We start from the raw sequence: 13945 nt of genomic DNA, 5'->3' as shown, positions 1-13945 counted from the left end.
AATAATAAACAAAAACATTGCTGGAAGAAATTTATAAGGCAAGGAGTAAAGATAGCTGCAAACAACGACGGAACCCCACAAAGCAAAATCGACAAGCCATAACCTTTACACAAAGAAAAAGAGAAAAAGTAAAGACAAACGACCGGAAAAAAGAGAAGGCACAATATCCATGATGGGTATGAGGTTTTACAGTGTGGAGAACATCAGACGTCTCAAAGATGGGTCGCCATGTGAAGATGGTGATCTGAGGCCTGTGCTCAACCAAGTACCTCCCCGTATATCTTGCAAGGAAGAGATGGGAGACGAGGGAAAATATGGACAACACCAATCCCAGTAGTGCTGCCCATTTCATCTTGGACTTGAACACAACCGTTTTCATTTCACATAGGCGGAGCCAAATATCCGGACAATCACACTACTACACTAAGGACACCACAGAAACGGTGAACTCAGAAGACCCAACAGAATCCATCAGCTTGATTCCCCATCATGTTATCTCTTTCTTCCTTTCTTTCTTCTCCTTCCTCCTCTTTCTTTTCACAAGGGCTGCTGCTGCTGCTGTCCTCGACAGTGCAGACCAGAAATGTGGCCGATCAAGCTTAATGCACGTGGGAAGCACTCCAGTGCGGCTCCAGTGCTGAGGTCGCACGTGCCAAAGGAAAGAGGGCGGGTTAGAGAGAGCACAGACAGCACGTGCAAGCGCCTTTGCCCCGGAGAGAATCTAAGGGAGCTTTTGGACATGGAAGCTAACACCACGGGATTCGGAATTTGGTGGTTCCAACACGTCGCGAACTCCAGTAACAGTAAGTTCCATTTAGTCCTCTGGTCCATTTCTCATCCAATAGGGTCATGATCCAAACACAAATTATTCGGATTTTGTTTACACATGATGTTGTGTTTGTTTGACTGCGAACTTGAGATCTAGGGTGATTAGAAACCTTAGGATCTTAGATCTATAGAACAAAAGTCAGACCTCCTTTTATTTGATATTAAATTCATGGTCTTCAACATGTGCATGCATTTTCCCTCCATTCAACTTTAAATTCATGCTACTCTTGTTAAACTCATGACATTCCAAAACACACAAGTTTATACATCCTCGGATTTTATCAAACGCAACCTGAATGAATTTGGTTATTCAAACATGACCTTTTAGACTAGCTGAATTCCACAGTTTGATACAACCATGGATTTCAGCTATCACAGATTTGAGATTCCCTCAAATCTGAAATCCATGGAGAATCAAACGCAACCTTAAATCTTAAATAATCCATGGAGAATCAAACGAAACCTTAAATCAAATTATAATGTCAAAGTTGCGGTTGGATTTGCATTCCTAATGGGAAAGGAAATTATTTAGATATACACAATTTTTTTTTCACTTTGGTCCATCAAATTTGGATCAGTCGGTTCATTTATGGAGTGGCGTTGGTACAGATTAAAGATAAGGTGCGTTGGTTTGGGGCTCAGTGGTCCAATGAAAGAACAAGCCTATGACCCACCGCGAGATTTAGTTGAAAAATTTATCCTTCGCATAAAAAATTGATCTAATATATTAATGTTCACCAGCGTGTACTGTCAGATACTCTGCAAGAGAAATTATTGGTACCTTATATTATTATCGTTCTGCTTACCTGTTTGGTAATTCTAAACTGGAATTTTTGTAGTTCACGAAATTTATGTACCGTTCTGTCATTTTTTTCCTTCTTGGTCTCCAGGTTAGGTCGATGTCCCACTACACTAAATTTTGTCAAGCGACGCATTTTGTCTAGAGATGTTCAATATGTGGACTTGGAGCCAACTCTACTCGAACTCGAACTAGTCGTTTAATAAATGAGTTGAGCTCATGTTAAAAAAATCAACCCGCTTAAATGAACGAATCATTTCGAGTTAACCGGGCTCGGTTCGTGGCAGGAGAATATGTGGGACGTGTTGCACAATAATAATATTACAAAGAACAAATAGTCTTTTTCTTAAGCTCAAGCCGACCCGAGCTCGAGTTTAACCTGTTGAGACTTGAGCCGAGTTCGAGCCACGAACTTTTACCCTGGCTTTTCATGTCTGTAGGTCCACCCTCCGAGTTCGCGGAAACAAGGATGCAAGATAAAAGCTTTTGGGAAAAAGTATGCTATTCGAGGCAAGGTGCGGTTCCACTAAGTTTTTTTTTTTTAGTTTACAACCATAAACGTATTCAGTATCTATTGAATTCATTAATTATATAGTTCTACAACGGTGATGTTTTTTGCTTTATACCAATGATCAAATCACCGATACAGGTTTGCGTTGTTTTTTTCACTGCTATGGCCGTGTTCTGTTTAAATAATTAATGGCATGTAATATTACAGATCCTTGAGGTGCTTATTTTGGAGATTCAAAAGAATATTTCCTAATAAATCAAATCTTAATACCAAACAATAATTGTTTTTTTTATTGATAATTGGTCAATTATCACATTAATGACTTATATGACAAGACAAAATGGAAAAAAAAAATCTTGGAGACCGTATCTTTTCTCTAATAGCAACAGCAAAATGATAAACATCCCCGTCCCATACTTCGGATATTAAGACATGACCTCATTAGCAAAATAATGAGAACTCAAAATAGAGAAATTCCCAGAAAATAAGGTATGAGACCACTAACTGTATATGAGCAACTAATTAATGCAAATAAGTAAAAAAGAACAAATAAAAGCATTTATCAAATATAGATTAGCCAACTTACTGTTAAGAACTAGATAAGGATCTACAAAGGTATTTGGATATGGTCTCAAATGGGGACATGCTGATGAAAGAAGGCATTATATATACATACATGTTGCCAACGAAATATTGCAGTCCCAAAAACATTAACCCCACTTTTTTGGTTCAAGGGCTCTTACACCTATATCTGTTTAGAAAAACATCACTAGGGCTGCATCAAGCCAAATCGGGCTCGACTTGCCAGAAAAACATCACTAGGGCTGCATCAAGTCAAATCGGGCTCGACTTGAACTTGCTTGAAAAAACTTGGCTTGGCATGACTCGTTTATACGATAAACAAGTTGAGTTCGAGTCTCAGCAACTCAACTTGTTTATACTCGACTCGACTCGTTATTATAAAACTGTCAAATCTGGAACGCTGCTGAGGGTAAAAGTTTTTAGCCTTAGTTACTTCCTCGTGTCGGCTGAACAGATGAACAGATTGCAGGTGTCTATTTACCGCACAAAGGAGGGGGACCAAAACTACATTCCACAGGACATGGGAACACTCGAGTGTTCATCCTGCATGCCATATTTGTTAGGCAATGCATGCTGTGGAATGGGAGAGTTCCTGTTCTGCCGTTCCGTGGTTATGCAAACGCCCTGAAATTCGCCATTACCTGAGTAAGAAATTCAGTAACGCCATAGTGTACAGCTGGCTAACCTTTGGAGTTTAAAGGTTTTGAATGAAAAGAAGCTTCGGTTAAATGAAGGCTAGTTGAAGATTTGACAGCTACAGCTAACCATTTGGAGAACAAGATATTAAAAAAAAAAAAACATTTAAGATATTTTCTGACCTCGGTGAAGTAAGAAGTATCTGAGGTTCATCACTTGAGAAACAGAAAACATGTTGGCAGATGTATCCTGTAAATATCCCCACACGGATGAGGGCTAAGACAATAAGCAATATGGGGCTACTTTATGCTCTACCAAGCACCAGTTTAGATAACATGTCCCAGGTGGAGAAGAAAAACACACACACTCTCCCTTTCTTATGTATATAAATAATTACTGAACATGCAAAATAAAAAGCTGCTAAATTACATTAGATGTATAACTTGATCTAAACTTTCTTTCTTGTAATGTATTAATTAATAACATTATTCTTATCCATTATGACACCTGCAACAAAGTAATTACTATTAACAATGTCCAGTGTGAAGACGACTGAGGTTACCATGATGTTTATTCCCATGATCAAGCATATTTTTTTCTGATGTCCTTTGCTTATATTTACATTCTACACATACCTATTATGTCAGAAACCATATTTTAGAAGCAGCCAACAGCACCTAACCATCACAGACCCCCAGAATGGCGTAGTCATGGCTTTGGTAGTGCCTAGACTTGAGTAATTGGTCTTAGTCAGGCCAAAGGGAATAAAGAAATGAGAGGGAAAAAAAGAAGAATACATTCTAAACTTACCTAAAAAAATAATAATGCATGGGTAGCATAAGCTTCATCAAGGAAGGACTAGAAATTATAAACAACTTGTCTACTTAGTCATTCCTCTTGTGTCCATCTACCACTATGTATGGACTTTTTAGGATATACACTGATATTTAGTTTTCAGAAACCCATAACTCCATTAATATCCATGTTTCACATGATTTAACATACTTTTCTTCAATGCTGGGATATGACTATATGTGAATTCCCAAATCCTCCAGTATTAAGCCTGACAGATTTCTACTTAGTTTTCAGAAACCCTTACCTCCATTAATATCCATGTTTCACATGATTTAACATACTTTTCTTCAATGCTGGTATATGACTATACGTGATTTCCAAAATCTTCACGATTAATCATGACAGCTTTCCACTTTTAGTTAACATACTGTTTTCTGTTTTTATTCGTCTTCATGAAATTATGGTGTTTTAGTCCTAGTTATTTGGCTTTTCTGGCCTTACCTCCAACTTGTTATAGACCATATGGGGCACATATAGCCATGCTACACAGGATTCAGATTGTCTTGATCACATTCCTTTATAGTACTAGGAGTGGCAAATGGAGAGATAGATAGTTGATCACATCCATTTGTAGTACTAGGAGCGGCAAAGAGAGAGATCCTAAGAGGCCGTTTGGCAAGGGACACAGCAGAACGAAATGAACGGGTTCCGTTTATGCCAACCCAACACAAACGTTGGACCCTTCACGTTTCGAATGGACAGGACTGAGAACACGAAGTATAAAACGACCAGCTGTTTCGGGTGTTCCATGGTGAAGCACGGAACACCGCTTGCGGAACGCTGCTCTCTCTCTCCTTGTTGTGTTTGGCTTGGGTTTGAACGAAACAAACTGCATTCCATCTGCCATGAACATGTGATTCCGGACATCCGTCAGCTGTCGGCAACCATAAAAGGGGCTTAGAGAGAGAGAGAAAGAGATAGAGAGAGAGATTAGAGAGGAGTCTAATGCAATATGCGTTAAGGGGACTTGGAGGATTTGAAGTTGCTTCCATCTGTGTATGTTCGAATAATCGACTAGTGCTGCCTTCAACGATCCAAAATCCTCAGCCGGCAGCTAGGCATGGGACCATGATTGGCCTTCAACAGGTGACAAGGTATCATCATGGTAAAGGATTCATGTATGTTTTGTTGCACATGTTTGATCAAACGACTATGAGACATAAAAAAATAGGTTTTTTTTTTTAAGGGTGGGCATCGGGCCGGGCCGGTAAGACCGAGCCCGATATCCCAGGTCCCAGCCCCGCCAGTTTGAGGTTCATCCGACGCCCGACGGCCGCGCGACGGAGGGGGAGCGGGGGAGGGGAGACGGAGGGGGAGGGCCGGAGGGGGAGAGGGAGACAGAGGGGGAGCACCCGGCGGAAATGCAGCGGGAGACGGAGGGGGACTGGGGAGGGGGACTGGGGAGGGGGAGGGAGAGTGAGCCGGATCAGGCCGGGCCAATCCGGGCTGCATCATTTGGCCCGGGCTCGGCCCGGGACCCAGTTTTCCTGGCCCGGATTCGGGCCTGACCGGGCTTGGTAGCAGGTACCCGACAGTGGCCCGGGCCGACGCTCACCCTTAGATTTTTTTACGTGAACCTGTTTTTCCATATGCAACGGAGACAAAATTGATTTCTTCTATTTTTCCCTTATTACTTTCATATTTTTCATAGGAAAACTGTCCTGATCAAATCAATGACACATGCAAATATGTGGTCACTTCTTGCATATTATACATGTATGCAATACCTTTCCATCATTTTGGGTTAATGTGGTCAACACTAATTTTTGATGGTCAATACTAGGATAGAATCGTCCTTGCTTTTTAAATCCACACCAACGTCATGAGCAAAGCCCACAAAGCACTCTCAAAGTCACGAGCAATCTTTGCGAGTGCTTTGTGGCTCCTCTTTCGGCGTAGCAGCACCCCCTCGAATCGTACTAGAGCAATCCGAGAAGAGCGATTAGGGTCATAGTTGATCCTTTCTACAATGCCGATAGACGAAGTGCTTCGTTTAAGATCAATTCTTCACAGCAATCACTTCGATCCACCCCCTCGAAGATCTGGCCAAAGAAGGTGAGAGCCCTGTAGATTCGTTCCCATGGTTCGATCCTTCCTAGTAAAACGCGGCATGTTTCGTGCAGCATTTCCATGATATCGTTATGATCAATCAATGGGACTTGGCCGGAAAGTGTTCATCAAAAATTAGTGCTGACTCTGACATTAACTCAAAATGATGGAAAGGTCAGGACTAATTTCTTGAAAGGTGAGGAAGTCGCCTATTAGATGCATGAGCAAAAATGATGTATAGGAGTGTAAGACCATCCAAAACATTCTACAAAAGCTGCAAAGCATGCTACTGAACCAGTTGTTAAATATTGTCATTGTTCAAAATATCTTTGAGTACCTTTCCCAATCAATGTACTATCAAACTTTAGGTGGTCACTTTCTTGATTAGATTGGCATAAAAATCGACCAAACCTTTTCCATGTTTTTCTTTTTTTTTTGAGAAATGGTACTCGTTTTGGCAGAACTTTTCTCTTTAAGCTGGCTTCAATTTTATTAATTTGAGGAAGTCCTTTTGCGCATTGCTGGGTTTTTCAGTTTAGCAGGGTGTTGGAGTGAAGGCAGCGGATCGTTGTCATATTCTCCTCAGCAGCGGATCATTTTCATATTCTCCAGATGCTCCGGGATGAGTCTTCAGTTCTAATGGCAGAGGTGACAGAGACAGAAGACAAAGTAGAAGAGGAAGTAGTAACCAATAGAATTTTTGGGGTTTCCTTCTAAGGGGCTCCTCTCATGTAATCTTCTTGCAAAATCAACTGAAAGTGTTACTGGATATAAATAGTCTGCCCCTTAGGTTTTTCCCAAATATAGCAGCGGTTAGCATGAGAGATTTTTAGGAATAGGTTGAGATAAAGATGAACTTTATTTCAAGATAACTTTTTGAGTAAAACTCATAGCTTTCTTGCAGTTACGAGATATTCGGATAGAACTCAATGGCCACTATTCAACATCTCCCACTTGGCCATGAGACCGCCAGTTTGTTTCCACTATATGTAGGCTTTTTTATTTAGTTAGTTACGTGATTTTTCATAACTGGTTTTTTCATTGTAACTTTGTTCAGGATTTACAGCGAGGTTTTTCATTCACTGGTTTTTCCTTCGCAACCTTTCTGATATATCTTAATTTCATATGGGCTACATGTTTTGAAAACAAGTTTTCAAATATTCCCTTAGTTAAGGGATCAACTACTATATCATTGGTAGGCAAGTAATCAACCGAGATTTCATTTTTCTCGATCATTTCATGAACATAATGGCATTTCACCATTATATGTTTACTCTTTGAGCTAACAGCTCCATTCTTCATAAGAAATATTGTTGTCTGATTATCACAATACAGTTGAATTGGTTCATGAGCAAGATCTAATTTCAAGTCTTTCAAGAACCGATTTATCCAGACAACAAAAGTAATTGCAACATTACAAGCTACTCTGCTTCCAGAGTGTGCTGAGCAGCACATTCTTGTTTTTTACCAGATCAGGCTATCGCACCACCTCCAAAGAGTAAAACATACCCTGAAGTAGACTTACTGTCATCTTTGCATCCTGCAAAATCTGCATCGGAATAGCCAACTAAAGTTAGGTCATCGGTTTGGTAGGACAATTTTAGTCCTTTCGTTCCTTTAGGGGCCGTTTGATGGCCTGGAAATATATTTCTGGAAATATATTACTGGAAATATGAGAAATGAAAAAATAGAATGGGAAAAATCTTTCCAATTCCAATTTTGCTGTGTGTGTGATGACTCAGAAATATATTTCCAATTCTATATTTCTGAGTTTGATGGTACAGAAATATATTTCCAGATTTCCAGAAAATTAATTCTAAGTTTGATGTCGGTGCTTCATCTTCGATCAGTCCTGGAAACATAAACATAAACATCACATTTTGACAGAGATTAAATCGTAATGAGCGTATATATTCTGAGTACAAAAACTAACAACAATATAACATAAACAAACCTCAAACATGTAGAGAATGTGATTTTGTAGTATGCAAAAGATTTCAGTTCCTGTCTCGTTCCCTCTCTCTGTGATATAAAATAACAATAACAATAATAATAAAGATGATAATAAAGAGTAAATGATCACTTCTAAAGCAGCATGATAACCGATCCATTATATTTAACTATTTTCATTAGATGCTAAATAGAGAAATTACACGGTGATTGGACTGATCTAGTTTTTTATATTCTCATTCAACTATAAAATACATACAAGCCCGTTCAAGATACACAAACATTGTAAAGCTGTATAAACACGACCACAGTTTCTTCTGGTTTTTTGCTTTTTCTTGGTTGAATATTTTTCTCTAACCCTTGAGGTTGTTACTGCGCAGGACATAGGTGAAGTTAGGACTCATTAGTTACTAAGGCAGACAGGTGTTGGCAAGAGGATTTTGCAGACTTTTATTAGTCATGTTATTGTTCTTCTTCCCACTGAGGTTGCTAATGCGCTACTGTCTGTGTAGGGAGAAGATTGTGTATTCTTTATCCTTTGTATGATTGGCTTTGATTAGTACAGGTAAGAAGCCAATCCTATCCATAGGCTGGTGATATAACTCAGCACAGGAACAATTGGCTTCCAAATGCAAGCTTTTCATGCTTGAATGATACAAGCAGAACTTGGCCTGGAACGGAGAGCACCAAGTTAAAAGCCCTAAAATTTGAACCCGAGAACATCCTTGTTCAGCAAATTAAAAAATCAACCTGGTTATTCTTTTTCCTTTTCTTTTCAACTCCGTTTTGCTTTTCCAAAGATTTTCAAAAAGACAAAAAGTATGCTTGCTTGCCCTGAACGAGCAAGAAAACGCTTCCGGACCAGAGGGAGGCCATCCATCAGATCAATTAGGTCCTGCCCTTACTCCACAATGAAATCAGTTTCAAAGTGAAGTTAGAACAGATCCTTTTCTAATATTTACTTAGGACAAACTGCCTTCAGTGTAAAACAATCAGTGGTCCCGCCCACCTCACAGAAACAAGAAACAAGAAACGGGAGCCAACATATGTACATCAGTAGGACGCTCTTTCTGCAAATTCTTCCACCCAGAGAAATTTTTGACATCTTCGGATGTCAATTGCACGCAGGATAAAGAATCAGAGATTTGGGGAAAACAAAAGAAACAGGATAAAGAACAGAATCAGACTGCCTCCCAACTTTACAATCTTACCTTGCAAATAATCAACAGGAACAGAGAAAAAGCAGGAGAGAAATATGACCTGAAACAGGAACGCGCACGAAGCAAGAGGGTCGTCTAGCTTCAGTCGACTGGCTCGAACTTGACAGAAGATGAATGCTGCTGAAGTGCTGACAGTGAGCACACTGATGAGGGGACGCGATTTCTGCAACCCTGCAAGAGGAAGACGATCGAATGGGCCGTGATTAAAATCCGTTAGGGCACGGTCATGGGCGGAATGGAGAAAAGGGTGCCACAGAAAGCGAGATTGAAAGAGGGAGAGCGAGAAAAAAAAAGAGAACAGCCGGAAAGAGAGAGAAATCGGAGAGAAATGGATGTACCTTTCACCGCCGGCCGGCGATAGATGCCCGACGCACCGAGAGTGGAAGAGAAGCCGCGGGAGAAATGAACCTCCTGCTTCACGGCGCGTGACGACGCACAGTCTGCATTGCGTGAGGACGAAGACGAAGAGGGCTGCGTGAGGACGAAGACGAAATGGCCTGCGTGAGGACGAAGACGAAGAGGGCTGCGGCTGCGAGAGGCGACTGAGGGAAGAAGCGAAACGCGCGACCGTGCCCCAACGGTCGCTTAAAAATTTCCGAAAAAAAATTTCCGTCTCTCCAGGTGGAAATTTTTTTCCGGAAAAAAAGTTCCGGAATCGACCTAGACGGTCAAAAAAATTTTCCTGCGTTTGTTAGGATGGAAAAATTTTGAATATTTGAAATATTTTTCTCAGTGAACAGTCTTTTTCCGGCGTAACAAACGCCCCCTTAATGTACCAAAAAAATCCTTTTGACTACTTGTCAGTGAGGTCATCCAGGATTACTTTGATAACGATTCACCAGACCGATGGGAAAGCTTATGTCTGGTCTAGTACAAAGCATTAAATACATCAGACTGTCAGCCGCTTGTGCATATGGAACATTTAACTTTTGTTGTCCTTCACCAGGATAATCACTTCTGCTTAAGTTTGCTCTTTTAGCTATAGGAGTCTCAATTGGTTTGCAGTTTAACATACAGAATTTCTTTAAGATATAATCAATATATTGTTCTTGGCTTAAACTCAGGATTCTTGAGTTTCTATCCCGAGTGATCTTTATTCCTAATATATAGGATGCTTCACCCAAGTCCTTCATTTTAAAGTTTTTGTTCAGCCAAGTCTTCATTTTGAATATCATATCGTTATCATTTCCTTTTAGTAATATATCATCAACATATAATGATAGGATACAGAAAAGACTCCTATTTTTTCAAATATATACACAGTGGTCTAGTTGGTTTGCAACGAACCCAAGTTTTGTAATTACTTTGTACAAAACAAAATACCACTGTCTAGGTGACAGATTCAATCCGTACAACGATTTATTCAACTTGTACACTTTGTCTACCTTTTCCTTGATGACATACCCCTGTGGTTGAGTCATATTTATAGTTTCCTTCAGCTCACCATTCAGGAAAGTAGTTTTCACATCCATCTTACAAATATCCAATTCATAGAATGCTGCGATAGCCAAAATTATTATAATTGATACAAACTTTGAAACTGGCGAATAGGTTTCTGAGTAATCAATTCTTTTCTTTTAAGAAAAACCTTTCGCCACCAGTTTAGCTTTCAATTTCTCGACTAATCCGTCAGCTTTATACTTCTTCCTTAGCACCCATTTGCATCTAATGAGTTTTCTATCATTAGAAAGATCTACTAACTCTCAAACCTTGTTCTTTTCTATGGATTCAATTTCTTCATCCATAGCATTCATTCAATCTGACGATTCATGCGAGCTTATGGCTTCGTCATATGTCAGATTGTCAGACATTTCATCAATATCTGCTAAATAGTATAACTTCTCTGCCAGATATACATAATAATCATTCAAATATGAAGGAGAAGCTCTAGGTCTTTTATGTCCTGATGACGTCTGAGATGACGAGGTACTCAGATCAGTTGTGTCATTGCCTAACTAATCTTCAGTCGGTTCATTACCAGACTATTCCTCAGACGATTCCTGCTCAGTTGGTTCATTACCAAACTGATATCCAGTCGGTTCATTACCAGATTGTTCCTCTGAATAAATTAAATCATCCAGCATATCATTTCGATATTCAACTCGATCAACATCTTTATTATTGAGTTCTTCTATGAACTCTACATCTCTACTTTCTATAAGTTTCATAGTTGAATGATACAATCTGTAGCCTTTGGATCCTTTTGGATATCCAATAAATACACATCTTACTGATCTGTTATCTAATTTATCCATTTTTAGATCTAGAATTTTCATGTGTGCTACAGATCCCCATCTCCTCAGATATCTCAGATCTGGTTTTACACCAGTCCATCTCTCATAAAGAGTGGTTGGGACTGCTTGGCCACTCGATTTATTATATACATAGCTGTTAACACAGCTTCACCCCAAAAATCTTTTGGCAATTTTGCACCTGCCAACGTGGATCTCACCATGTTCAAGAGGGTTCTGTTACACCTCTTAGCCACACCATTTTGTCGTGGTGTCCTAAGCATGGTCTTTTGCCTATTAATTCCAAGGTCTTTACAGTATTCGATGTCACGACCCAATTTTTTGACACCAAAAATTTTCTTTTCATTTCTATAATAGCGGAAGCAACATTGAGTCATGACCAAAACATAAACAAATGCACTGTATTAAAATAAAACATTTGGACCCAAACAACTAAAATAAACACATTCTGACATGACACAGATAACTTCTCTGTCAGAGTCCCATTGCGGCTTCATCCTGTTGTTGTTCTCCTGACCATTGCAATCTTTCTTATTCGAGAACTTTGTCCTGCAGTTCTTCCTGATGTGTCCAGGCTTTTCACATCTGTAGCATTTCACTATAACTCCTTAAATTTTTTAGTACCTGCAAAATTGTCCTTGAACTTACCATTGTTTCTATTTTTAAATTGTTTTGGTCTTACAGGCACATGACTACTAGCAGGTTTTTCCTGGACTATCATCAGTTCTGCATTCTTTTTCTTGATCAGATGTTGTTGCTGTAGAACTAAATGTAGAGGAAGCTTTTTTAAAGTAAGATTATCAAATTGGAGGCACAAGGCAGTGACTGCCACATCCCAGGAAGGAGGTAGGCTGTTCAGGATTGTGCTAATCTACATGTTGTCAGATATGACATTCCCCACCACAGCTAAATCTTTAGCCATGATCAACATTTTATTTACATGATCCATTACATTTGTTTGACTCTTTCATCCTATAAGAATTATACTGTTCTAACAGTAACTGTACGTGCATCAGAGTAGTAGTGTTGTATTTGGAAATCCTCAAATACCCTGATGTGATCATCTTCCATAAAAGCTAATATGATGGTTTTAGCCATCAAGTCATCAGAGGTAAATGACTCATATGCCCTTCTTTTCTCATTTGTAGGTTTATCTCTTAAAGCGGGAAAAGACTGGTTGATCACATAAATGAGTCTTTCCATAGTTAGGACCAACTAGATTTCTCAGTCTTGGTTAATTGAGAGGTTCCCACTCTTGATGTCATTTCTAAATTAATTTTTCATGACAAGTAAAGAACAGTAAAAAAAGAAAAAACATCACAATGAATATCACATCAAAAATCTCATATAACATTCTAAAACAATAACAATATTTAGAACAAGAAGACTTTAGATTAAAATTTAGAACATGCATCTCTCATCTCTCTTTTCAGAGTTTATTTCAGAACCCTCTTTCTCCACCGTTTAACAAGTTAGAGGGTGCTATACGTATTTTTGCATAAAAGCATGGTTTTTTGTTGAAATTGTAAAATATTTTTTCGGAACCCTCTTATAGCAATTTATAATAACTCTGAGGGTGCCCACAAGAAATTTCATATAAAGTTCCTGATGAAAATATCTTTCGTGAGCCTCTTTTTGAAAAACTTTTTAGCAAAAATATTGCGGCTTTAATTCCTACTAAGTCTGATAGCGTTTTAAAACATTTTGCTAATGAGGTGGTCTAAATTTGTAATAAATTTTGACTATAAAAGCAACCTGTCCCTCGTTCTTCCTCATTTTACGCTTGTTTTTCTCTCTCCTCTCGAGCTTCCTCTTTCCTCTCGTGGAACCCTAACAGAGGGTTTCGCCTCCCGCGTCACCAATGCTGCCTCTGCCCATCTACCACCACCGCCACTAAGAGAAGGCCGTCCTCCTCTATTTCCACCGCACTGCACGGTGATTTCGGCCGCAGTCTCCTTTGTGCTGCTTCTCTTTTCTTTGAGGAAGACAACCTCCCAAAAGTGGAAGCTCAATGTAAATGGCTTCCACAGTCTCTGTTTTTGTTGAGACAAGAGTGAACCAGCAGACTTCAAAAGAACGACAGGAGGAGGTCTGCAAGGCGTCCAACCAAAATTGCCTCTCTACCACCAACACAAAGAGAGGACTGGTTCCAGACAATCGGGCGAATGCTGCTCGTCGGCAGAGAAGGCAGGAGCAGAGGAGTCGAGGTTTTACAAGAAAGTGGGTTATTAGAGGTGAAAGATTTGAGAATGGCAGGAACCAA

General features: G+C 39.6%; 2 protein-coding genes across 2 annotated transcripts in view; one reads left to right on the top strand and one right to left on the bottom strand.

Moving 5' to 3' along the window:
• LOC116253050 (O-fucosyltransferase 27) overlaps positions 1-680 on the bottom strand; it is a 32419-nt gene extending 31739 nt beyond the window's left edge. The window contains exon 1 of the mRNA XM_031627778.2: positions 191-680. Coding sequence (XP_031483638.1) covers positions 191-379 — 189 coding nt within the window. The 5' untranslated portion in view covers positions 380-680. The remainder of the gene's footprint in view (positions 1-190) is intronic.
• On the top strand, positions 584-8619 carry LOC126409850 (uncharacterized). Its single transcript, XM_050076450.1, has 3 exons — positions 584-803; positions 2068-2142; positions 8591-8619. The coding sequence occupies exons 1-3, from the start codon at positions 584-586 to the stop codon at positions 8599-8601; spliced, it is 306 nt and encodes a 101-aa protein (XP_049932407.1). The 3' UTR covers positions 8602-8619.
• The last annotated feature ends 5326 nt before the right edge of the window (positions 8620-13945 follow it).

Source organism: Nymphaea colorata, chromosome 1, assembly GCF_008831285.2.
Source record: "Nymphaea colorata isolate Beijing-Zhang1983 chromosome 1, ASM883128v2, whole genome shotgun sequence".
Lineage (NCBI taxonomy): Eukaryota > Viridiplantae > Streptophyta > Magnoliopsida > Nymphaeales > Nymphaeaceae > Nymphaea > Nymphaea colorata.
This window is presented reverse-complemented; position numbering and strand designations above follow the sequence as displayed.

Bases quoted from the DNA above. Each gene is read 5' to 3' on its own strand.
- LOC126409850 (XM_050076450.1), top strand. From the start codon at position 584: ATGTGGCCGATCAAGCTTAATGCACGTGGGAAGCACTCCAGTGCGGCT. The intron at 804-2,067 runs GTAAGTTCCATT...TCATGTCTGTAG, and splicing joins CGTCGCGAACTCCAGTAACA to GTCCACCCTCCGAGTTCGCG.